The sequence below is a fragment of the Stegastes partitus genome, unplaced genomic scaffold, assembly GCF_000690725.1.
Source record: "Stegastes partitus isolate 25-593 unplaced genomic scaffold, Stegastes_partitus-1.0.2 Scaffold162, whole genome shotgun sequence".
Taxonomy (NCBI): Eukaryota; Metazoa; Chordata; class Actinopteri; family Pomacentridae; genus Stegastes; species Stegastes partitus.
The window spans coordinates 250,941-277,783 of record NW_007577893.1 but is presented as its reverse complement, the minus strand read 5'-3'; the positions used below and the strand labels follow the sequence as shown (position 1 = coordinate 277,783).

The following is a 26,843-nucleotide window of genomic DNA, read 5'->3' as shown; positions in this document are numbered from 1 at the left end:
TGAAATTCTGTTTGTTTACGCTGAGGATGAAGAAAGTCTGTCTCAACTTGACCAAACCTTCTGTTTTTGTTTTGTGGAAGTTTTTCCAAACACTATGAAAAGCATTATAACAAACAGTCAATTTAAAGTTGTTGGCATGCTGGACAGTATTTAGTTGCCATGATAGTTTGGTCTCAAATATTAAGTGTATCTTCCTAATTTCAAATAGACATGATTAAATGAACTACATTGAACACTGACATTTTCTAGGTTTTATGAAACCTTTCATTAAGACTGCATGGATGTGGTATGATTATATTTCTGAAGACTTGCTTTAAAAAAAAATATGGTGAAAATTTAACAGAACAGTCAGAAAATACAATCATGAAGTATGCACGAAATGTCAGCTATTGGCAGTTAATTCTAAAAGTGTTGTTATATGCCTGCATGAAGCCACAGTGTCAAGTCCTAGCACACGCTCAGATAAATAATAACAATAAGACATCCTAAAGGCTTACTCACACATATTGTATACATGCATGTTTTTGCCAACCACTGATGGTTTTTACTTTTCATACATCACCATTAAACTTCACCGATGCAAGTGGCTGGCATAATATCTCTCAATATGTAAGGATTTATACTGGTCGCTAGGAAACAAATGAGCCCACCTCTGTTTGCTCATTTATCACCAGGGTGTCCTTCCAAAGTCCCTCCACCGTAGCGTTATCCTTTTCCTTCCCCATGCTACCACTGTGTTGTCTCTCTTATTTATTCCCATGTCTCTCTCTCTCTCTCTCTCTGTCTCTCACTCACTAGATAGTATATGTGGCTCCAATGAAAGCCTTGGCAGCTGAGATGACTAATTACTTCAGTAAGCGATTGGAACCACTGGGCATCACTGTTAAAGAACTCACTGGAGACATGCAGCTAACGAAAGGAGAGATCCTACGAACACAGGTACTCGCATGCTGTCACTGACACTCACACATACTGTACATACGCCATGAGATCTCTCATGTTTCCAAAAAGTAGTTCAAATTAAGGGGACCAAAAGCAGTTCTCTCATCTTAACATGTACATTCTCTAGCACCCCCAAGTGGAATGGATTGTGACATTTATTGGAATTGTGGCTAATATTAATCACAAGTCTAGTCTAAATGCTATAACTATTATTTTGTAGTTGCTTTTAAATACAAAAACAATTTAAAAAAGCCCTGGTTTTATTGCCTAAGCATCTGTTGTTCTTTCCCGTTGCTTAATGAATGGAAGCGTCTTGTTTAACAGACCACTATAATTGGAATCCCATTGTCCTTTTTTCAACACAGCATTGCTGGTTTATCTTATATCTTTGTAGTATTTTTTCCATTTTGGCACTTTGCCTGGTCATGCACTGCAAGCTGTCATGCACTTTGTGTTCTGGCACTTTTCAAGCATTGCCAGAATTAAGATTTACAGCAGTTTGCACTTAAATAGCTTCTCTATGGGATCAAAACCCACTGGCCAGCCTTTGGCCCCAACGCACATCTTGAGCCTTGGGTACCCACAACTGTACTTCTGGATCACATATTGGCACATTTTGGTTCATTTTTGGTAGCTACTACCCACTGCATACCAGGAGCTCCACAAGAACTGTGCTTTGGTGATGCTCTGTCTGAGTTGTCTAGCATTACAATTTGGCCTTTGTCAAAGTTGCTCATTTCCTTGTGCTTGATCATCTTTTCTGCTTCCAACACATCATCTTAAAGAGCTATCTGTTGGCAAGTGTTATTCACATCACCTGTCAGTGGTTTTAATGTTGTGGCTGATCAGTCTAAAGCTTCACGGTCGCTGAAAACGCATCAGTTAGCCATTCTAAATACTGTTGTTTGATTTTTGTTAAATCCCTCGTACACTGTCCTCTTACGGGAAATACTTATTAGAGCATGCAATGTGGGTTGATCAACCAGTGAAGATAGTCTTCAGTTCTTGCTTCAAGAGTTAACTTCAGTCGAATGGCTTAGAGTCACAAGTGACTGATTTTTATAAATCAGCATTGTGGAATTATCTACAAATACATGATGTTTAGGTATAAAAGATGTGTAGCACACCAAGAAGGAGCAGAACAGCAGTTTGCTACTGGCTGCATTCCAGGGCAGCACACACAAAATCTAAAGAACCTTTCTCACAGCTGTACATTTTGTCGGACAAAATTTAAGAAGACAGCTAGAACTGAACTGAACTTTATATCCACTGTACATGAGACACAAACACCTCCCTTCTCTCTGTCACCGTCGTAAAAGACAGACACAACATTTATCGTACATTTACAATTCTAAGGTCTTATTTTCCTGTTGTTAAATGTACATGCTTGTGTTCTTAGTTATATAAACTATATGAGATAAACATGTCATGTTTGATGTCATTTTAATCCCCTGTTCAGTGCTATGTCAGACCTGTAACCATAGTAGATATTTAACAATTGGATTTCTATGTTTAAGAAATGAACTCAGAATAATGGTATTTGGCCTCTGACCTCTCCTGGACACTGAAGCTCAAGACCAGCCCTTGGGATGAACACAGCCATGATTGGTTAGATGCTGATTGGAATTTGGCTCCAAGACTTTTGTATCAAACAAAAATCACCAGATTGCCACTTCGACTTTTTTTTGTTAACTGTCAAGTTTGGAATTCTTTAATAGGGGCTTTTTATTGTCAACTTTTGGGGTTTCACTTTGATAATGGCTTCTCTTTTTGTAACTGGACTTTTCTTTGTTAAGTAATGGGCATCATGTGTTATCTTTTTCAGTGCAAATGCGTGAAAGTTTTCTACGTCGCTCTGAGCTTTGACACTGAGAATTTTTACTTTGGCACTTTTTCAATGCAACTATGCAAAAGTGCCGTCCTGTCTCTGTGTTCCTGAACCACTTCCTCTAGAATATCGTCACAGCAACACATCCTGCTGCAGCGCTCTCTCTTTCCCTCCCTCTCCTGACATTGCACGCTGATCCTGCAGCTTCAACAAAGTCTGTGCCAGTAATACTTTCTTTTTGCTTAACAGGTGAATTTAGAATTTGCAACTGACTTCTCAATTCTGAAGTGTTTCTAAGTTGATCAGCGCTCTACGAACTGCTTTCAGTAATGATCACTGTTAATTATTAACTTTGTTTACCTGTCTTAATCAATTCACTGTCTGTTGTTTGTTGTGTCATTGTTGTCTCATATCGTCTTTGTAGCAGTAGATACTATATGTTTTGTGTGTTACCATTAGTGCTACTGTATGTTTCTTTTTTGGGGAACTGGAGGTCAAGGACATCAGAATTCACAACTTCTGATTATTAAGACTGAATAATACAATTAGATTTGATAATTTACTCATAGTCAGTGTGAAATATTAATATGATTTCCACATTATATCTGGTGGTACACAGACAAATCAGTGCAGCTTTAAACTTAAAAAGTAGTTTAAGCTATTACACAAGATTACAAGTCTCCGCTCCAGTTACTACTGGCAGTGCTTAAGTTCTGCTACTCTTTTTTTTGTAGTAAGAATCAGAAAAAGAAAGTATGATCAAAGGCCACACAGGTCCACCATGCTGATGTTAAGAGTGACTGCATGATGTACTATTTTGATAATGAATCATTGTTTGAAGTTTATTTACTGTACAGTGATCGCTCTGTCTAATTTATAGTCTTTGTTATATGTTAGTGTGTGTCTTCCTGCTTCACCTGGCTGTCTTTATTAAGATCTCACACTGCTCTTCAAGGGTGGTATTCCTTATTGACCACAACAGTTTCTTATCTACAGTAGTCTACTGCTCTAGTTTGTTCTGTGACAGGACCTACAGAGTGGCTCTGTCAGCACTGCAACACAGTCCAAGCGCTAATGATAAACTAGTGGCTGTTTTCTTGCACAGATAAGTGCTCAGTGCCACACAGCTGGGGTCACAAAGGATCAGAAGTTAGCTGTGAAATATCTTTTCAATGACGTTTAGAATTTCTTATTTGAAGATTGTATATTTGCAGCTGACAAATAATTAGATTATCGCAGCATTGTTTGGTAAATGAGCAGGATTGTGTAAAGGGTCAGTTCCCATGAGACATTGTTTTAGTTTCGTTCTCTCCTCATATTTAGCTATACACCTTATTATTACTTTGTCCTTAATTTTACCTTTCAAACTAATAGTTTGTCCCCTGAGGCCATGCTAATGTGGGTCCACATAATGTTTTGGATATTAGGCAGTGTAATTCATTATATATTATTAAAATCAAAATTCTCTTTTTACTGTATCCCTATTGTTGGAGTTTTGCCGGTTTCAGTGCAGCTTAAAATATGACCATCTGCACCTGCTGCTGAATCATAATTGATTATAGTCCATCATAAAATGTTAAATTGATTCCTATCTTGAGACAGTTATTGGTGAAGAGCAGTTAGAATAAGTATAGTATACTGTACTTTCTAAAAGAAGTATACTACATAGTTGAATGCCACAAAAGCGATCAGAGCAATGCTATTTGTGAACCATACTCATCAGACTTGACTTATGGACTTATTCCCAAGCAGAAATATAGCAGATGGATGTCGCCTTTTCAATTCAGATTTTTTTTTAGACTGATTCCAATATTTAAAAGTTGATTAAACCTATTAACAATTTTGACTGATCGGTACAGTATGTACACACATACACACACATGCATATTAATATTGTGTTTCCATTCGGTTAGTCAGAGACCCTTTTACGTCTGCCATTACATCCCAGTGAGTGCATAAACAGCCAAACCATCCATCCATCCATTATCTATACACCGCTTAATCCTCACTAGGGTCGCGGGGGGCTGGAGCCTATCCCAGCCGACTTAGGACACCCTGGACAGGTCGCCAGTCTATCGCAGGGCCACACTTAGAGACAGACAACCAAGCACACTCACACTCATAAGGACAATTTAGAATCACCAATTAACCTCAACATGTTTTTGTGCTACCAACTGCGCCACCCTGCAGCCCACAGCCAAACCAATGCTAGATTTTTTGTGACTAGTACCAATTGTTCTCTACAGATTTAAAGATGTTTTTAAAGAATTAGGATCAAAATATGCACATGTAAAAACATGTGTTAAAGCTCTCCTGTTGAGAAATTATACACCGGAGATGAATCAGAATTCTACACATTATGATAGTCTGTTTAGCTTTAGCCTTTTGCTGTCGTTTCCCTTTTTGCCTTTCTTCTTGGCAAATGCAGTCTTCCAGTTGGGTATACTGTATGCGTTATGGACGAGTGAGTTTATACAGATGCGGTTAGCCAAACAAACCATTGAGAATGTATAAAGACAGTCTGACAATTTCTAGAGTTTTGAACTTAATAACATAAAGCAACAGTTTCGATAAGAGTACCACAGATTTGTTGAAATTGCAGCGTACCAATGGCCATCTCAAACCCACAAATTCAGATAGCCAGGGTTTCAAATGTGATAACTCTAAGGAATCAATCCTAAAGAGAGAGATGGGAACTTCATAGGTCTGCACATTGTAGAGGAAGCAACCGTGTCGAGTTGTTGTCCCAAAGCTGCCACAAATAATCAGTAAAGCAGCAAATGTGGATTCATTCATGACTAAAATAGTCCCAAATAAATGCACTGTTTTTTGTTGTTTTTTCCCCCCCTGTTTAATTATTGTTTGCTAAAAACCAGAGTGGCTAAGAGTTGTAGGGAAAAAGTGGGGTTCTTTTTGTTTTGTTTTTGTTTGTTTGTTTGTTTTGTTTTTAAGTAAACCCAGATATCTGGGAGTATTTTTGGGGTAAGCCCATTGGTTCTTCAGTACTACAAAATGATGGGCTCAAGGCTAGATACCACAGATAGTGTGGATAAGTCAGAAGATACTAAGGGATGGACCAACACATTGCTGGATTTGGCCTTTTTATAGTATTTGTTAATAATATCACGACTATAAAATCACACCAGTTGTATTATTTAAGTTGGAAGAGCATGATGGTGAAGCCAACTTATTCAATGGTCAGTGAGACACCAAGGTACATTTTTAACTTGAAATGAAGGATTGTCCTACAAAAACATAATTGAACTGTTAAGTTGTTGATTATACACAGACATGACCCTGTAGCAATCTCAAATAGTGCCTTGCAGGAGATCGCGATGTGAACTAATACTGTCCTCTCAGTTTCCAAAATCATGTCAGAATGAATAATGATAATGAAATCAATGGCATGGTTATTTGTAAAGTTGAATTGACTTGCCAATTAGTTGTTTGATTCTGTTAATTAATCAATGGATTGTTCAAGTCATTAAGTACAAATCAGCAGTGTATTATTTGTGGTTTTAAGGAGTTTTACTGAGGGAACATTTGAATTCCTGAATCCCTGCCTTGCAGGAGTTTCCTTCTCTGATATAGGGAGAGGATAGGCCAAAGAAAGGGGGATTAAAGCTGCAGGTTGAGCACATATTTAGTGAGAGAGCTTGGCTCCTTCAGCTCAGAGGGAAGTGGAGGTTTCTGGATCCAGTCTGAAAGACAGAACCATTAGACTGAGGCTGGGACAACATGCATATCTGTTAAATCCAAAAGAGTTGGATTTATGAGATTGCACAGCTTAGAGTTAAAGTTTATAAGCCTTGTGGGACTTATCGATACAATAAGGAAAGGTTGGAGTTTAGTGTGTGTGTGTGTGCGCGCGTGTGTGCGTGTGTGTGTGTGTGTGTGTGTGTGTGAAATTAGGCCAATTCCAGCTAATCTCAAGGTGTTTTAAAGTTGCATTTCTATCATGTCATATGAAAAGATTTCACAAAAAGAATGATTTGTCAGGTTCATCGCAGCTCTGCAGCGTTCCACTATCTCTCCTTCACTTAGCCTTGTTCACTTTCTCTCTCTGATCCCTCCATTTGACCGAGTTAGTTTCAGTACATTTTCACAAAGTGTTTGAGTGAAAAGCTTTGTCCATATTTAACAGGCCAGAGTGATGTCATGCTCTGTAACCTTGGTTGTCTTCTCTCGCCCCTCAAAGTCCTCACTGTTTCTTTCATCATGCCCTTTTGATGTTCATAGTAGAGTGGGGGTTCTGGCACAACTTCAGCTACTTGCATGCTCTGTGAGGAAGGGAGAGCAGGGATTGCTCAAGCAATACTTGAATTTATATATTTTAGAGTTGCATGTTTCATTCTGTGGCCTTTTATCAGGGTCATTATGCAACAATTTATAGAGAACAGTTGAGTAAGACAAAGTTTAAAGTATTCCGAGTGTGGCAGGAGCACTGGCAGCAGTGTAACACTGCACAACAAGACTACTTTGAAATGGTGCTTCTTGTTGTTTTTATAGGCACAGACTTGAAAGTTTTTGATTGCACCCTGTAGTGTATGAGCCTGTTTGTCTAAACCAATCAGATCATAAACTGGCAGATAGGAAAGGGGTGCATATATTGATAAATATGGGTGAAGCCCCAGACATTCGAAGTGTTTATTGTGTTTATATAGTATTTTCATAGTATGCAATACATAAAAAGAACACACTATTTCCTATTTAACTCCTTATAAATAAGTGTATTTCTTCAGTGCTTCTCCTGATTCCAAAGATGTGACCATGCGGGCTTGGAGGTTCAAAGAGGATGTTATGTTAAATAGGGTTAGAGGTATGCAGTGTCTAACACCCTTCTGCATAGACCCCAGAGATGTTTTAGTTGGAGATTGTGATTACAAATGCGTGGAGCAGTTAAATTACCATTTGTCTTATTGATTAAAGATGTTGATTCATGAGTTGTTATTTCTGTTCTGTTAATTATCAACCTGAACCTGCTGTGTCTTGATCTTAGTCTTTCACTTCTCTCCCTTTTCAAGGCCTGTCTTTTTTTCTTTCTTTTTTTTTTGGCTTTAGTACATGGAGATGGTATCCATTTCCGTTCAGGGTCAATGGACATATATATATATACAGTATATACATTTTTCATCATGCCATTAATTCAGAATCTGCATAGTTGGACAAGTAGATCAAATAATGAATGTGAATGATGTGAGGAAAAAAAACGTGTTAAAAGTGGGTCGACAGGAAACGAAAATAAATAAATAGTTTATCAGAAAGTATTTGATATATAAAGTTAAAATGTCACATATATATGTTTATAAATATTCATGTTTTATGCTAATTAATTAAAAACTCAGGCAAATCAGAATTAATGGAGCAAAAATTGACCCCAAAACAAACAGAAATGTGGGCAGCAGTTCAGAGATCTAGAACCAGATTCCACGAAAACTGCTTTGACTGGTTAAAGTATCCAGCATTTTAGCAGAATTCAGTTTTTCAAAGTCTGTCAAAACATTTCTGGAAAGAATGTTGTTTGAGTTTAACTCAGAAGAAACAGGCAGGTGGTGTTAAGCAGTAGAGCTAAGAGTCACAACAAATGGCTTGCACCATTCGTTTGTTTGTCGACCCTACTATGGGGCTGCTGTGCATTTCTACTAGTTCACCATGACCTCATTTCTCTGTATTAAAAATGTGTTATTTTATTCCTCCCACCCCTAATACCCAGCATCATCCACTGAACACAAGAAATGAGCAGTTCTTATTGTAATGATGTTTTCCCATATTTTCCTAATTGTGAGTGCCTTCTCATGGGGAATGAGCATAAGGACACAAACACACGCACAGACACACATACGTAGTTGTACATGGCAATGCAGCGTTGAGAAGGTTCTCATTACGGTTTGGCTTGACAGGCTGCAAGTTGTTAACATATCGCAATCCAGTAAATGTCTTTCTCTAACCTCCCCACTCCATCTTCCTCCCACCTACCTCATCCTCCCACATCCTCCTCTCTCCATGGCTGCGATAGTTACCATGGAAACAGAAAGGTTTTGGAGAGCTGCTGCCATGTGGATGCCAGTATGGGGGTGGGTGGCATCCTGGGACTTCCAGACCCTCTTCCCTCTCTGTCCAGAGAGGAATTATCAGTTAATGACATCCAAGAAGGAACAACCTCACGGCAAGCTAGTTTTCTAGAACAGAGGGGATGAAGGAAGTGTGTTAAAATGTTTTAGTAAAGTCAAGTCACATGCAGAGAAATTTAAATATCTGCTTTTTTTTTTGTTTATTTTTTTGTCATCAATTATGTCCCTATAACAAAAACTGTACAGGTAGAACTCATAAAACACAACCCTAACACAGTTAAAGTCATTACTGAAATGCCATGCTGTGTTGAGTCATGGCACTTACTGTAAAGATCTTTTCTCAACAGTTGATCACTTGTCAGACAGGTTCTTACCAACACGCGCAATTAGTGGTTAAGTGCTCTAAGTTAGTGATGCGTGTCATGGCTTGTGTTGTGCATGGTTGCACACATCCACACTGACCTTACCACTGAAGGAAAAGCTCATCACTCCATTACGTTCAACGTTCGAAGAATGTATATATTTAACAAAAATGGAAATTTGTTAATCTATAGAAATGTTTCACAATCAAATTCTTCAAAGTCTTATTTGACTGCTTTTAGCATCAAGTGTATGTCCCCACATGTAATAGCATGCCAAGTTTGTCAGTATTACTAAAACAGCATCCTGTGGAAATGGTGTTGGAGTTGCGGACACCTCATTACCAAAACACAGCTGCTAGCTTAGTGCTAACACTCTGGAGGCTTCAATCTAACTGACTGACTGTTCCTAAGTTCCTGCTCGGGGTGCTTGGCCTGCAGCATTGCTTAGGTGAGTGGTACCTATCTAAGAAACCCCTGCACAAAAGACAAAATCCAAGGCTTAGCAGTAAAACATTGCATTTTATCTAAATGATCAGTGTTATTTACTTTACCTGTCAGTAGTTGTAATGTTGTGGCTGCTCTGTGTATGCTGGCTAAACAATGGACTACCTAGTGATTGAATAAGCCATAGATAAGTGTACAATAATCATTGTATATAAGTAATCATATGGCAACAAGCCCCATACTACAAGAAATGTTCTCTACCTCCACCACATCAAAATGCTGTAATGACTTTCAATGAATCTCCTACAAGCCGTGTTTAACTCCAGTCAGTTCAATTTCAATTTAAATAGTGTCTATTCAGCATATGTTATTTCAAGACACTTCACATAATTAGGTGAAAATTTTATAAAATGACACAGAGAAACCCAACAATTTTAAAGTTTTCTTTAGATTCGCTTTAAATGAGGACTTGGCAATGTGAAGAAAAAACTCATCTTTACTAGGGAGAAACCTCCGGTAGAACCAGCCTGAGGGAGCGGCCATCTACCTTGACCAGTTGGGATAAGGTAAAGGTAATCGTGAAAAGGATACCAGATAGAATGCTACATCTGTTTTTTGAATGATTTTTAGTTGGTCACAATCGCTATTTCATTTTCCATTGTGTCGGAGTCTCACAATCATTTTATAGGTTCCTCTGGCAATTCTCTCCAATGTTAAGCCATGATGCAGGCAGGCAGACAGACATAGCCAACAATCCAAAACGGAGAAGGTTCTGGTGTTCATAGACCATTTTATAACCGCGTTTAGGAAGTTAATCTAGCTGGAATCACTGGTGTTCTTAGTTTTGTTTTAGTGAACACAGGTTTTCTAACTTGTGTGTCAGTAGCCACAGATATAGTCATCTTAGTTAGTTAGTTAGTTAGTTAGTTAGTTAGTTAGTTAGTTAGTTAGTTAGAGACCTGTTGACTCCAACCATCTTTTCCCTGTTTGTCCTAAGTGCTCAGCACCATGTATACACTATATTGTCAAAAGTATTTGCTCACCCAACCAAATTATCAGAATCAGGTGTTCCAATCACTTCAATGGCCACAGGTGTATAAAATTAAGCACCAAGGCAGGCAGACTGTTTTTACAAACATTTGTGAAAGAATGGGTTGCTCTCAGAGCTCAGGAAATTCCAGCGTGGTACTGTGATAGGATGCCACCTGTGCAACAAATCCAGTCGTGAAATTTCCTCGCTCCTAAATATTCCACAGTCAACTGTCAGTGGTATTATAAGAAAATCGAAGTGTTTGGGAACGACAGCAACTCAGCCACGAAGTGGTAGGCCATGTAAACTGACAGAGTGGGGTCGGTGGATGCTGAAGCGCATAGTGTGAAGAGGTCGCCAACTTTCTGCAGAGTCAATCACTACAGGCCTCCAAACTTCATGTGGCCTTCAGATTAGCTCAAGAACAGTGTGCAGAGTGCTTCATGGAATGGGTTTTTATGGTAGAGCAGCTGCATCCAAGCCATCACCAAGTGCAATGCAAAGCGTCGGATGCAGTGGTGGAAAGTACGCCACCACTGGACTCTAGAGCGGTGGAGACGCGTTCTCTGGAGTGATGAATCGCGCTTCTCCATCTGGCAATCTGATGGACGAGTCTGGGTTTGGCGGTTGCCAGGAGAACGGTACTTGTCTGACTGCATTGTGCCAAGTGTAAAGTTTGGTGGAATAGGGCTTATGGTGTGGGGTTGTTTTTCAGGAGCTGGGCTTGGCCCCTTAGTTCCAGTGAAAGGAACTCTGAATGCTTCAGCATACCAAGACATTTGGACAATTCCATGCTCCCAACTTTGTGGAAACATGACTGTGCACCAATGCACAAAGCAAGGTCCATAAAGACATGGATGGCAGAGTCTGGTGTGGATGAACTTGACTGGCCTGCACAGAGTCCTGACCTCAGCCCGATAGAACACCTTTGAATTATGAATTAGAGCGGAGACTGAGAGCCAGGCCTTCTTGTCTAACATCAGTATGTGACCTCACAAATGCACTTCTGGAAGAATGGTCAAAAATCCCCATAAACACACTCCTAAACCTTGTGGACAGCCTTCCCAGAAGAGTTGAAGCTGTTCTAGCTGCAAAGGGTAGACCATCGTCATATTAAATCCTATGGATTAAGAATGGGATGTTACTTAAGCTCATATGTGAGTCAAGGCAGGTGAGCGAATACTTTTGGCAATATAGTGTATGTGCTTCACTTTCACAAGCACAATGGTACAAATTTGCCTGATTTCTCTGAGCTCTAACTTCTGCTTGTCAAAGGGGTTTTTTCATGTTAAGTTGTGTAAAAAAAAACAAAAACAAAAAAAACATTTTAATCTTTACCACAACACTGCTGGTGGACTTCTGAGTTATGAGATGTGGAGTTTGGCTTTGGGATAAGCATGTTACTTTTAATGTCGTGGGTGCAAGTGGATACTGATTCTGACTCACTGTTGGTTTGTTCATAGTTTGGAAACAACATTAAAATGAAACCACCAACTAACAAATACACTATCCACTTAATGAGGACGTAGTTTCTATGTGGTTTTCTGACATCCAATATGTTGTTTTTAAATGCATTGCAAATTTAAGTATTTAGAATTACAAATGGCATCAATTTCACAAAAACGACAGAGGAATGTGATGGATTATCAAGCTTAAAGAATTGTTTTTGTGTCTAAAGGTAGATTTTTTTAAAATTTATTTACTGAAACAAACAGTAGCTGGCTCAAACTTAAAAAAAAGAAAAGAAAAGAAAAAAAAAAGATCATCCGGATTTTTTGAAACCGATCCTTTATTGACTTATGAATAGGTTTACACTGTGTCTGATGGTCTTCAGTTTTGCTTCAGTTTAGAGTTATTAGAACAGTTACAAGCCATATATGACTTTTTATGTTTATAAAACCATTCTAACTCTGATTAAATTGTCACCTTTAAGAAATGTTAACTTTCATTTTGTTCTGTGAAACACTAAGAATCATTAGATTTAGAGAATTGATTTCAGCCCTGCTGTGATCAGTTAATAAACAGACTAAATAGCAGCATTCTTCCAAACAATGGCATGTTTTTTTCTGCACCTCCTTGTGTGTGTTTGTGAAGCAATTAAAAAAGCACTCTGGCCTGTGCTCCATTTGCCAGAGCCTCCATTTTGATTAACCAGTAGGTCCAATTAGAAGCAGGCGCTTCCTTTTCTGTGAGCACGCCAGTCTCTAATGGCTGAATAGATTGATTTAAATGCAAACTAGAGGGGATTTAATGAACTGCTTTTACAGGAAGAGTTTAATAGGAATATGCACACCCCCAGACAGGTTGCCAAACAGTTCACACACCATTAATTATGTATTTTAGTATTTTTCTTGAAAAGAGAGAATAAAATTGCACTGGAATTATAGGCACTAAGTAATGTGCCAAGAAGGTGTTTTTTGATGTTTGATACAAATAAGATGTGTTGATACTGTTGACTACAATTACTCCAGGGGAGACATTAAGGCAGAAGTAGACATGCTGACTGCTCGTTGTGTCACACAAAACACCACAGACACAACACATACATCTGCTGAGCACGTATCGAAGTTAGCACACAAGATATGAGTGATGTACGTCGGTTGTTACGGTTTGTTAGTGTGGTGATTTGGGTGCTTCCAGCTGTATTGTAACGAACAGAGCTACGGGCAATTGGGCATTGATGAGCCATGTTCTAATGCCATTTTCTAGAGGGATTTTTCTTGTATTGCTCTGATTTTTAAAGTGTGCGGCATTCAGTTAAGTGAGCAGGAAATTGCTGAGAAAATTTAACTCACCAATAATCTCCTAAATAATTTCAACAATCTTGGTCAAAGAATTTTAGAACTTTAAAGATGAAATTTTGGTATAATAACAGTATTAACAGTAACACAACCAGTACTATGACGAGTCATTGTAGTTTTTAGCAATTTGTACATGGCTATTCAAGGAATTCCTTTATGCCCTTCTGCTGTAGATCAGCATGTTTTTGGGAACACAAAGAAAGAGTTTTATAGTAAAGACCCTGTAGGTGTGGAGGTCACAATACTGTGTGCCATTCGTTACTAGTGCCTAAGAATGGATGTGGAAGTCATACCTGAATGGAGTGAACTTGACTCCTGTCCTGCTGTGTTGCTTCACTTGAGGTGGATGGTGGGTTTTGTATCATTATGTGTGCACTGATGTCTCACATCTCAGTGTCAGTTTCAGCTGTATGTTAACAAATGCTTTAGGTTGACCAATCATTGTCCATCACAGTTTTGGCACCCTTTCAGGATTTGGGAATCAATTAATAGGACAAATGTGAACGGAGTAATCAGGGTGCCTCAGTGTGTTTTCTTTTCATGAGTGTCTCACTGCCTAATAAATGCCTTTCAAACTCCATGCGCCCAGTTTGTCATGCAAGATTTCTCTTGATCTCTAAGCCTGCTTCCGCTGATGGGCATGATGCTGCAAGGTTCACAAAAATAGAGACCTGAATCACAGCAAGTAGTGAGCGAATGAAATTAAGTGCATGAACATTTGCTTATTAAAACAAGTGAGTGTGATTTCTGTAAAAAAAAAAAAAAAAAAGAAGTCCTACTGGGAAATAGTCACACATAAAGCAATGTCTTACACACTGTCAGCGTATATCCATGTGCTACTAGTCACCATAATGTTATGAATGTAAAAACATCAATGTTAATCAACTTTAATTAAATCACAGATCACTCGTCCTTTTCTAGTGTCCCTTCATCTTAAAGCTAAGGTGTAGTCTCTTTTGCTGTATTGAAAACATCCATCCATCCATCATCTATACACCGCTTAATCCTCATTAGGGGTCGTGGGGGGCTGGAGCCTATTCCAGCTGACTTAGGGTGAAGGCAGGGGACACCCTGGACAGGTCACCAGTCTATCACAGGGCTACACGTAGAGACAGACAACCAAGCACACTCACATTCACACCTACGGACAATTTTAGAATGTATTGAAAACATGGTAGATTATTTTATTAAATCACTAAATTCCAGCATCCTGTGCCTACTGTCTTGGTGCTTGTTTTCAGATGTTGGTGACAACTCCAGAAAAGTGGGATGTTGTGACCAGGAAGAGTGTTGGAGATGTGGCTTTGTCCCAGATTGTGCGTCTTTTGATCTTGGATGAAGTTCACCTTCTACATGAAGATCGAGGACCAGTGCTGGAGAGCCTGGTGGCCAGGACCATCAGACAGGTTAGTCCTATTTCCTGTCTGCTACTCTACTGCTATGTATTTATGTTTCATACAGTTTAACATTATTTTAGTCTTTTCACCTTTCTCTGTTCTGTGTACCCATTATTTGAATTATTGTCTGATTGACTGCATGGGCTGCATCAGTTTTATTTTTATTTTTTGCATACATGTATTAATTTAAGTTGTTGTTAGCTTTGCCAACAATTCATATTTTTTAAATATATATTTTTGGCCTCAGCGTTGTTACATGTACATTATTTTAAATCATGAACAAGTAACCGTAAATCTGCTAAGAAAAAAAGATCTTCCTTAACCTCCAGAAGCTGCTTGAGAATCATCAACTTTGTGACTTTTCTTGAGAATCAGCAAAGACCAAAACAAAGCTGAAGATGTGGCCCTCAGCTGACTCACTGATTCAATGACCACAGTATACACCCAGTTTAGAACCTCTAAAGCCCCCAGATTTACTTAAAGCATGTATCTTCCTCTAAAGTAAGACAGTGATTTGAAGCAGGAATTTAAACAACATTTTTATTGTCAATCGTGGTGTTAAAAATAAAACTGATGCAAACTCTGGTACTTGACAACTTTGAATACTCTGTACTGATACATTTTAAGCACTCAAAATATCGTAGTTAAATACTGATCTCTACTTTGACTGATGTGGTAAAAATGCTTCTTTCTTCTATCCACTGTATTCCTGCCAAGTTGCACTTTTTTTCACGTTTGGTGTGACAAAAACTATTTCAAGCACAACAAACAAACAGAGACAAAGCAGTACACAGATAGCACTATTCTTCTCCTCATCATCTCCCTAGTGCAGCAGTGCACATCAGGCACCAGTCAAATCCTATATTTACCCACATTTATCCACAAAGTCTCTCTTGTTGTCTGCTAGACACTGAGGGAGAGGGGAGGCAGGGGATTCAGTGTACAGGGAGAAAAACAGTGTGTAGGTGTAGGGGAGTGAGTTTTAGCAGGCAGGGAGAGGGATCAGCTAATTAAAATAGATAATTGTGTTTTTTTTTTTTTAATATTTATTTCATTCAGTTCATATTTGTATGTGTCAAGTCTCGGCACATAACAGAAAATGTGAAAAAATAAGTTGATCCCATAGAAATTGTTGACTTGTTCGATAGACTAGAAAACCCTTAGTCCTCAAACAGTGTCTACAGTCGCTTATTCCACTATGAATTCTGAATCTTACCTTGAGGGTAATGTGAGACCAGCTTAAGGTTTCACAATCAGTTGACCTTTCAATAGGATAATGACTGTTAACAGCTCAAACACAAGAAATTGAGGATTTCATGTACTGCATATTATGAAGCATGTTAAGGAGAAAATCTACATTTTCTTAGGCGTAAAGAAGAAATGGAGAGTGTTGAATTACCTAGTCAGAGTCCAGATTTGATTCCCATCTATGTTGTGGGAGGTTTTGGGCAGTAATAGGCAGTACATACTGGAAAACCATTGAACACCTTGCAACTTCAGGAATTTTGCAATGAAGCGTCATCAACCTTCATCAAAAGACCTATGAGAAGTTGTTTCTGCAGAAGGGGGCAATATTAGCTTCTGAGGCTACAGGTGTACTTATTCTGTCCAGCAGATCATATTACAGTTGTGAACAAAAGCTTACATACACCTGTATAGACTGTGTATATCATGGCAGTCTTAAGTGTCCAGTGTCACTTATAACCCAGTATATTCTATGATGAAATCACTGAAATCCATTTGTCTTTGTACCACAAAAAAAAAAAAAAAACATTCATGCATTTTGTTTGCTGATACATTTATTACAGGTCCTCTGAAAAAAAAGCCAAAATCTGCTTGTTAAAAAATATACATACATTTGATTAAAGGTCTCAGGTCTGCTGTGTTTAGATTAATTGTTTGCTTGACCAGGTCTGTCAAAAAGAAAAAGCTTTCTTTGATACATTGTACAGATAAAGATTATGCCAGTGGTTCTTGACATTGTTGGCATGTAAGCAATTACAAAAACTGTGGTTGCTTATCATGTTTCAATTGTCTGGATTTTTAAACAGTTTGAGCAAGGAGGCATTTCCCCGCTAAAGTTGAATTTTCTTTAAATGACTAATCCGGCTGCAGGGTGGCGCAGTTGGTAGTACTGTTGCCTCGCAGCAAGAAGGTCGCTGGTTCGTGTCCCTGTGGGGCCACCTTGGATCTTTCTGCGTGGAGTTTGCATGTTCTCCCCGTGCAGCGTGGGTTCTCTCCAGGTTCTCTGGCTTCCCCACATAGTCCAGTCTGTCTCTAAGTGTAGCCCTGTGGTAGACTGGCGACCTGTCCAGGGTGTCCCCTGCTGGGGACTCAGCATCATAATTACAACTTTGCAAGTCTTTAAACCAGTCGCAGTCTCAGTGGGCAGGGCAAAGCGAAGGATGCAGATTGGTTCAAAATAATGATGGGTGGAACTGTTGTGGTGGAACATTTGCATGCAGGGAAACACTGTGATAAAAATGGATAGTTTTCCGGGAAAAAAATTGGCAGAATTTACCACACAACTCTAATCTTTGGCAAAACTTGAAATTTTTTATTGTGTTAGATTTCTACTTGGAGGCTGTTGTTGTTGTTTTGTGTAGTAAAGAAAACAGTAACATGCAGATAGTGGAAGGGGAAGGCAAAGCTCCCTTAAATGAGTGACCAATCGCAGGTCTATACCCACATCCTGCACTGGATGAGTCATACTACAGCCACGTAAATTCTGGGACCTAAGGTTTTCCAGCAGAACATTGTATTGTAATGAAATGGTCAATGACATTCACTTCACCTTTCAGTGGTTTTAATATTGTTGCTGATTGGTGTATTTGTCCTTTGAGCACCTAGTTGGCTTGAGCTAACTGCTTATAAAGGGATCCCAATGACATATCATAGACAACATAACTCCCATCCCACTGACGGTTTGCTGCTGTAAGAAAAAAAATAATTAGTGCACTGTCTGTTGAGCCGATAGCCTGTGATGATGACTGGCATGCGTCTGTGCAGAAATCAACCTGGACGTTTCAGTTATGAGAGTGATTATGTAAATTTAGATAGGCAAATAGAGAGAAGGAGCTGTAGTGTCCAATATCCTATTCTGATGAACTGCTGTCACATGCAAGTCTGTGGAGGAAAATTAATAAATTCAGAAGACGTTAAGAGATGCAAATGGATATTTTTAGAATGCATAGACCACCGCTGACTCAACCATGCATCATGCTCTGAGAATTACATTTCCATTGTGAAATTTCTTCCATAAATACAAGTCCATTGTATCTTTCTTTGGCACTGAATGATATGACTCAGTCTGCACTGCAGTCATGAAGGCGTTTAGATTTGTTCCTCTAACCGCTCAGGAATGTGTGCAGTCTATGTAGGTTTAAGAATATTCTAAACATGAATGTGTATCAACAGTCTTTGATTAAGTAAGCTAGTTGTATTTAACCACTCACAACACAGCAATGAAAAGAACTGTACAGCTGAACGTGGATTTCACCCAGTGTAAATCACATCGGCAACAGGACTAGAGTAGCCGTCCTTAAGCATGACTCCTCTCTTCAGTTATGGTTATTTATAGCTGCTGTTAGAGTTAATAATTCACCTACCTTACCTGTAAACCGTCATCGACAGTCATATCTCATCATCACCATTAACCTTCACAAAGGTAATAAATAAAGATTCTCCAGCTACATTGAAATAGTTTACAAACGGTTTCTATATAAAGGATAAAGCTGAAAGGACTAGAAGAGAGAGAGAGAGAAAAAAAAATCAATTACATGCAGCTGAACACAAGATGGAAATATGCTTAAAGTAAAACTAAATGAGGGTAGAGTAGAAATTGATTTAAAAAGTTTATGAATTTGCCTTTGCTTGCCAGATCGTAGACAGGTGAGTGGACTGCAAACCTACAGGTGAGGTGTGAAAATACAACAGCACTTCTTTGGAAATGTCTCACTCAAGTGTGACTGGAGTTTGATGAACCAAAGCGTCGTTATGAGAAGTGTTACAAATACATGGACAAACATTATATGCTAAAGGACTCGGACCAGAGAGAGGAAGGCAGTGAAAGGCAGTGAAACAGAGAGGCAAAGATGAGCTGCTGTGCTGTGCAGTGACTGAGACCTCTTCAGGAAGGTTAACCGCAAGGTAATTGAAAACTGGTCCGTACATGTGACCGCTGTTTACTCGGTTCACAGCCCATTTATCTGCAGGTTTAGCTGATATTACTGAAGAAGGGCTGACTGGGCGCTTGGTACACCTTAACACCTCTCGAGGTTGTGCTGCAGTGGACAAGTTTGAAGCCTCTTGACTGTCCGTCTGTTCGCCAGCAGATTGCACATGCTGCCAGTGCTTAGAACACAGCTGTAGAAGTAGACTTTACTATTAGCATTTCCATAAACACTGATGTTGCTGAATAAGCCCAGTTGTAAGTGCAACTAGGAGGTGTAGTATTACACAAAATCCATGTCACCTGTCAGTATAAGTGACAACAGATCTCAGTGACAACTCTGACAACATCTTCCGGTATATGCTACACTGTATATCCAAGGGGTAACCAGATTAGAAGAGCTAATAAACAACAACTGTCCCTACTGCCAAAGCTGCCCAGATAGAACTTTTTCTCTTAAGAACTGATGTTTCACAAGACATAGAGCTAAATATGAAATGGATTCAACATCAATGAGTTCTTTCACTGGGCAAACTAAAGAACTTCACCAACTGAACTGAATAGTCTGTGCTGAGTGGTTTGGGGAGGACTACAAATACATTTAGAGTCGTGGGTGTAACAATTTCTCTTTTTTTGCAATTTCAGCAAAAAGAGGCACAGTAACAATAACGGCACATCATGGCGCAAACTGAAAAATAAGCTGGATCAGGATGATACATTTACTGCTAGGAGTAAAAGCAGTATCAGCAGGTGGAGCCTGGGTGGACTGAAACAACTCTTCACATATGTCTTGTGAATTAGGTGTACAGTATTCTATAGTTTTGAATGAATGAAATGAAATGAAAAATACTTTATTCAATTGTTTCTGTTAACTAACCATCTGCCTACATGAGATCTATAGCTTGGCTTTTGCATTGAATTGCCAAGAATTGCGCACAAAGTCCTGTTATTTGTATCCACTTCCTGCAGTTTTGAGGAATTTTGCAATTGCTGTCACCTGTAAGCCAATTTTGTCCCAATCGTTGCAGCAGAGGTCAAGTTATCTTCATATATCTAGCATGTGTCAAACTTGTAGAACTGCTTGATACTGTATTTTCAATACCAAACTCATTAGTGTCTTCTCTCAAACGCAACACCCCAAACTTTATTGCTGAAATTTACTTGTTCCAATAGTCAAGTTTTCAGATCTCTGATGACCTCCAAATAACATCATATGGTTTTTTTTTGTTTATTTTCTGAGTTGATGTCTGACATATTAATATTATTTATGAAATATTATGTTACATTGCATCAGACATACACTCGTGTATTTCGACCATGATCTCCATTGCTCTGCCATTTCAGGGTACATCCAACTTATTTGTTTGTGTTGGGCAGCTTTGACAAAAAAAAAAAAAAAAAAAGTTATTAGGTTACAGTCCTCTGAGCTCGGCAAGAAATGCAGAGAGTTTTTTTTGTCCTTTCATTGTAGCCCTAATCTTTGGCACCGATGGGTAACGACAGTAAACACACAGCAGATGTGTGAAGCTTTAATTATACTCTTACACAGTTGCAGACACCATAGACGTATAGTTTTTGCTATTATACTATTTTTCTAGTGAAATGGAAGTCCACTTGAGAGACTCTATTCCATACATGCACAGTAGGTCATATATATTCCATGCATGCACACTATTTCTGTTGTAGCATAGTCACCACCAGGACAGTTCCTAACTTTAAATCGTGAATAATACTGAATAATAATAATGTCCTTTGCATTGTATGAAAACAATTAGAAATATGCAGTTTATGTGTCTCATCCTTCCAGATGCTTTCAGAGTACAAAGTGAAAAGGAAGATTAAGAGTAAAAGAAAAGTTGAAAGAGAGAGATTGGTAAATGCATTTTTTTTTTTAAACAGATATGGAAGTAAATTATAAAACAAACAAAACATTTGGGTTGGATCTAATGTAAACTTGGCCCATGTGGTTGTCAGAACTGATTATTAAAGAATTAGGTATTTTAGCAAATGCTAATGTATAATTTATTATTGGACATTAATTCTTCACATAGTCAATCCAAATCAATTGTATTTATATAGCACAAATTCACAACATATTCCATCTCACAGACTTAACATAGTAAGGTGAAGACCTTACAAATTTTGAACAGAGAACCCAACAATCCAAAGTTGCTTCTGGACTTCCTATAAGCAAGCGGTCAGGAACAGTGGGAAGGAACCAAAAAAACTAAAAAAATCCTTACAGGTAGGGGAAAAAAACAATAAACATATATGTTGACTTATGTAGACGCATATGTTTGCATGTTCAGCTGACCTGCTGTCTAGGTCATCTAGCTACGAATTAGAATTGATTAATTGCAAATGCAATAATTTCCGATAGGCTCTAAACTACTTGTTGTAGGAAGTGTCTTGAAAATTATTTATATTTTATAGAAAAATGTTGCCAGACGTTGTTTTACTGAACAAATGTATTTTTACTGGAGCAGAAGGAAATAGAGCATTTACTGGGGACTATTTTCAGTGACTCATTAATCCACATTTAGTGTACTATCTAGAACTGGGGCAGCAGGATGGTGTATGTGGCATTCAGTCTAAATAAACTACAGTGTGTGTGTTCATGGTGATGAAAGAACATGTCGTCGAGTGCACCAATGTAGCTTGCTGATTTGTTTTTAATAGTTTTGGACAACAGTGGAGCTCAGTGCTTCAAAGGAATAAGAAAGATCAAGCTTTCATATGCATACAATAGTTGTAAGAATCAATTCATTGTTTGTTTTCGTCTGCTCATGGGATTTGTTGAAGAAGATAAATATGGAATATCACTAATTTTATACTCTAAGGTGCACTGCACCATTTTCAACGTGTTAGTCTGGAGTGTAAAATGATAAATGTGGTAAAGGGCCACTGGGGAGCAGGAGGAGCTCTTTTAAAAATAACAAGCCTTTGCAGAGAGTAGATAAGTAATACATAATATGTTAACCTATGATGCTGTTTTTGCTGCAAAGTCTACAGAGGAGAGTTAATCTACTTGAACAGAACATGTATGACTACCCTCTCTACCACTAATTATTTCGATATACAACTCACACAAAAGCAGCACGTTTCTTCTTGTCTTTGTATGAGAACTTGTTTACAGCTCGTTGTCCACCCTCCAAGAGAAGATGCTGGATGCCAGCAGCATGCCTGGCAGACCCTCCCCCACCTCTTTCATCTCTCTCTCCAATTATTGCCACACCTGACAGACTGCGATAATTGATTGTGCTGAAGGAATTACAGTGTCTGCTACTGATGCGCTAGGTGCTTAAGTTCACATCCTCAGACACATTAATATGGAAATCCCTGTAAACTAAATGATATATGTCCCCCTTTTTATGCAAATGTTTTAGAACCAAGCCAGTTATGACTTTGATGTTTTGCTTGGAAGAGCCTTGGTTTCGACTATATTTTCTTGGCCTGGTGTACTGCTACCAATTAAGTGCTACATTCAAGATAAAAGTCCCTCTAACCTTTATGACAACGGCCTTTAATGTTGCTCTGTTGTAGTGCGTCTTCTTCATGGTTTGGTATTTAAGGAGCATTTGTGCCCTACCTAAGCTTACAGGCATGCCTTTTATAATTGAGTGCATTGGATTGTGACTCTGATTTTTAATGCATACAGTAGTGTGCAGTGTTTATGAGGTTGTCCAGTTGATTAGTCCAAATGAATGTCACCTGAGCAGATGCAGAGATGGATAAACTGAAAACACTGATAAGCTGATTACTCGTTAGTCGTTAAAGGTCAACGCCACAGTTGCATGTCCGTCCGACTCTTGTGAATGCGATATATCAGTAATGCCTTTAGGAAATTTCACTACCTTAGGCCCACAAATCAATTTGAGTTCAAGGATAAACTAATTAGAGTTTGATTATCAAATGTCACTGTAACCCCACAAAACAAGTTTTGGCTATAACTCAAGAATCTGTCTGTTAATTATGACAATTTTTACAAATGTGCAACATGATAAAATGATAAAATGATGACATTTTGTGTCCAAAGGGGCACAGGTCACTTTCACTGTGACATTATAATGTTGTACTAATATGCTTTTTTAGTTATAATTCAACATTGTTGCTCAGATAATAAAGTGGTGGCTGATTGCTGTAGTGCTAATATTTCACAGCAACACACATCCATGCAGGAACATCCATTAAGACGTACTAAGCTGATAGATGGTAATAATTCATGGTTCCGTCATTAACCGTAGAAGCATTGAAACCTGTGAACTGGAATCTAAGATGGTTGGTCAAAAGTGCTGAGATCATTTTTTATTTTTAGGAACTTGCAAAAATAGGAGTATATGGACCAGGAGCAATGCTTCCTCTTAAGTAAGCATTGAATTTGCACACAATTATAGATGCAACATGACTTGAGCTAAGAACAGTAAAGGTACCCAGTCCATTTTTATTATATGCATCACTGTATTGTTGTTGTAATTCAAAAAGATTAAATATCAAACGTTCATACTTTTTTTTGTTTACAGTAATTTCAGAGATTAGAAACAATGTGCAGCATGCCTCAGGTTAATAAAAGGTATTTATGAATGTACTTCATGTGGTATAGGAATGAATGCTTCCAAATGAGCAGACAACATTGAAATTACATGAACTACACTTATTATTTATTCAAACAAAACTACCCAAATCACAATTTGTATTTTATTGATCTCTGATCAAGTTTAGTCATACAGAACATAACGTTGCCAGTTTTTGCTCTGACTAATTATTTTATATTTTCCAGGATAACAGAAGTATTCTCTCTGGAAAGACACATTGTTCATTGTTTCAAACACAAACTAAATCCCATATTCCAGTCACATTGTGGAAGCAGTCGCTTGAGGTGATGCACTTACATTAAATTAACAGGTGGATTTGTAGCTCTACTTGTGAAACTGTGCATGCAAATCCAATGAAAATTACTGCTACTCTTTTAGCTTAATTTTAGTATTTCTCTGTATCTCTGTGAACTACATGGATCTGAGTACTAAGCCACAGAGGACTTCACACATCACCACATTGTCTAATTTTAATATCGTGACCAATTAATTTTATTTTATTCAACTCATTACCCCCTGTCCTTGGTGTAATTGTACATTTAGCTGTTAATCACAGTTACCTAATGTTGTTATAATGTTTTATGGTGCCACAAATTTACCTGAATCATGGATTCTTTATCTCTTGTACACAGAGGCAGTTAAACTCATATTTTTGTAAAGTAAAAGAAAATGTTGACTGGTTCTCTGCATGATGAACATGATGCACATCTGCAGAGCGGAGGTTCAGCAGCGTTGCCGTGAAGGCCTTGCCTGCCGGTAGGGATTGGTTAGGTCTTATCTTGATGGGATGGTTTGACAGGTACTGCATCACATTAAAGGCCTTACCAATCTTCCCTGTCACTTCCAGCAGGAGGCTCCCAGATAGGGCAGCCCGCGCTCTCCCCCAAAATCCCCTCTAGTTTTCTCTCCTCTCACCCACGTTGATGCACAACATATTGAATTTTCTTCGAGTTTCAAAGACAAATTAAAGACAGTACATGAGCAACATTGTTTACTTTGTGTCAGAAGTCAAACACATAGACTCTGACTTTCTACCATGTGCCTATGTTTTCTGAATTGGAGTCTTCTCTTAATCATTAACAACAGTCTTTTTGCAGCTTTTAACACAATTCCAGTACAGTCAGCCTTTTCTTGCAGTCCTCTACTATTTGTAAACATGAGTGTTTGCCAAATATATCTTTATTCTATTGTGCAGAGTGTTTTTAAGACATGTTTTTCAGTTGTCACCTTCATGCACATCTGTCGGAACAGATATGGTTTTCTTTTAATCTGCACAGGCAGTATAAAAGTTCATATTTTACTGTGCCATAAATTTCATTTCAAGTGCATGTTACCACTTAAGATTATCTTTCTGTGTTTTTTGAGCATGTATTAGGGTTTAGACAGATTGAACACCAGAGATGCGGTTCTGCCACAGTGCTGCTCACAGTACACTTTCTATGTAGACACACTCTTAGTCTTAGGGCACAACCACAGCTCAGGTATTTCTATATTTGTCAGAGAAATGCAGTTATGCAGCAACCCAGTCTCACTGCAATTTGTGAAATAGCCACGAAACTTAGTCTGTTGATTTGTGTCCAGGGACACGAATTGCCCAAATTTTTTCGTGTCCCCCACCACGAATTTTAAATCAATACATTTCAATTGGACTTATCTTTCGAGTCTGGGCCACATTTTTCCCCCTATTAGACAGCACATATGCTGTGATGTTTTTGTCGTTCTTTTCTTCCGACAGTCAGGCATTAACCAGTTTTACTGTTATGACCCGTCCACACAAATAACTATAGAGAGCACTATAAGATGTGTGCGCCCACACTGACGAATATTAACATTCTGTAAACACCAGCGCTGAGTATAAGCTCCATATCCGTTCAAATAGAAAACGCAAAAAATATCCAGGCAGTAAGAAGCTGTTCTTAGATAGCGCTAAAAGTGATCCCAACGATATCGTTCAATAACTATTATTGTTTATTTATGATAAAATATATGCGCTCTTACTCTGTTTGGGCTACATGCTCATTGTGACTTTCATTTCTCTGTAAACAAATACAACTCTGAAAAGAAGGACACATGCAGGAAAACGGCGACCGAAAGATGTACTGTGATCGCAGCGATGGATGGCCGTTCCTCCTAAATGGAGGGTGAAATATAAAACTTTAAGTGCATTTAGGGGTTTACATTTATGAGGAACGCGTTTATTTGGACTGACTTTACAAATGAAATTGATATGGCCTCTCAGACATTATTGTTTATGTTTGACTGTCGGACGAAATGAACGACAAAAACATCACAGCATATGCGCTGTCTAATAGGGGAAAAAAGCATGGTCCAGACACGAAAGATTAATCCAACTGAAATGTATTGATTTGAAATTCGTGGTAGGGGACACAAAAAATGTGTGCAATTCATGTCCCTGGACACGAATCAATAGATTACATTTTGTGACTATTTCATGAATTGCCGTGAGACTGGGTTGCAACCATGCAGCCATGCACACAGACTGAAAGTTCTCTAATATATAGCACAGTGCAACAATTTTGTAATTTAAAGTAAAGTGAATATGCCATGAATAGTTTTTATCTATAATTTAATGTCATAAAAAGTGTATGGAGATGTCAATATGTGGTGTGAGCATGAATTTTCTTAGGTGCACTGATGCACAATTTTTCAAGATCTGGTTGCATGTCTGGGCATATTGTAATGCTGCAGAAGAGTTTGGGACTGTACAGATGCCTCTCTGGTAAGACACTAAGCATCTTAAGGGCCTATCCTCTATTTACATATTCACAGAGAGTTTATTCGGTTGTTGGTAATCAATAATCAGTGACACTTCTTCCTTTTCAAGTCCTTAATGCAGTGGCTTAAATTTCACGCCTTTCAGAGAAGGGCTTTAATTTCAAAGTGCTGCAGAAGTGGTATGGGCATGAGCAATTGGTGAATATCTCTTCAGTTAACAAGTGGCACAAGTACATACATAATGAAACCATAATTCACTTTGTGTGTGTGTGTGTGTGTGTGTGTGTGTGTGGATGTGGATGTGGAAGTATACAGTGCATTAAGATTCTATGTTGTTTACTTTTTTTCACTAGACAAGAACATATCACCTTTTCTTACTCTCACCTGCAAGTCACAGTCTCAAATGCCTTAAATAATGCATAGGACAGAGTTTGTTTTTACTTGAACTCTGTGTTGTCGTCTGTGGGTT

The 26,843-nt window shown here is 38.4% G+C and overlaps 1 protein-coding gene across 1 annotated transcript in view; it reads left to right on the top strand.

The window, feature by feature from the left end:
• The window catches only part of ascc3 (activating signal cointegrator 1 complex subunit 3), a 173,791-nt gene that overhangs the window by 76,306 nt on the left and 70,642 nt on the right, over positions 1-26,843 (top strand). Inside the window, exons 10-11 of the mRNA XM_008279522.1 lie at positions 799-939; positions 14,720-14,884. Coding sequence (XP_008277744.1) covers positions 799-939; positions 14,720-14,884 — 306 coding nt within the window. The remainder of the gene's footprint in view (positions 1-798; positions 940-14,719; positions 14,885-26,843) is intronic.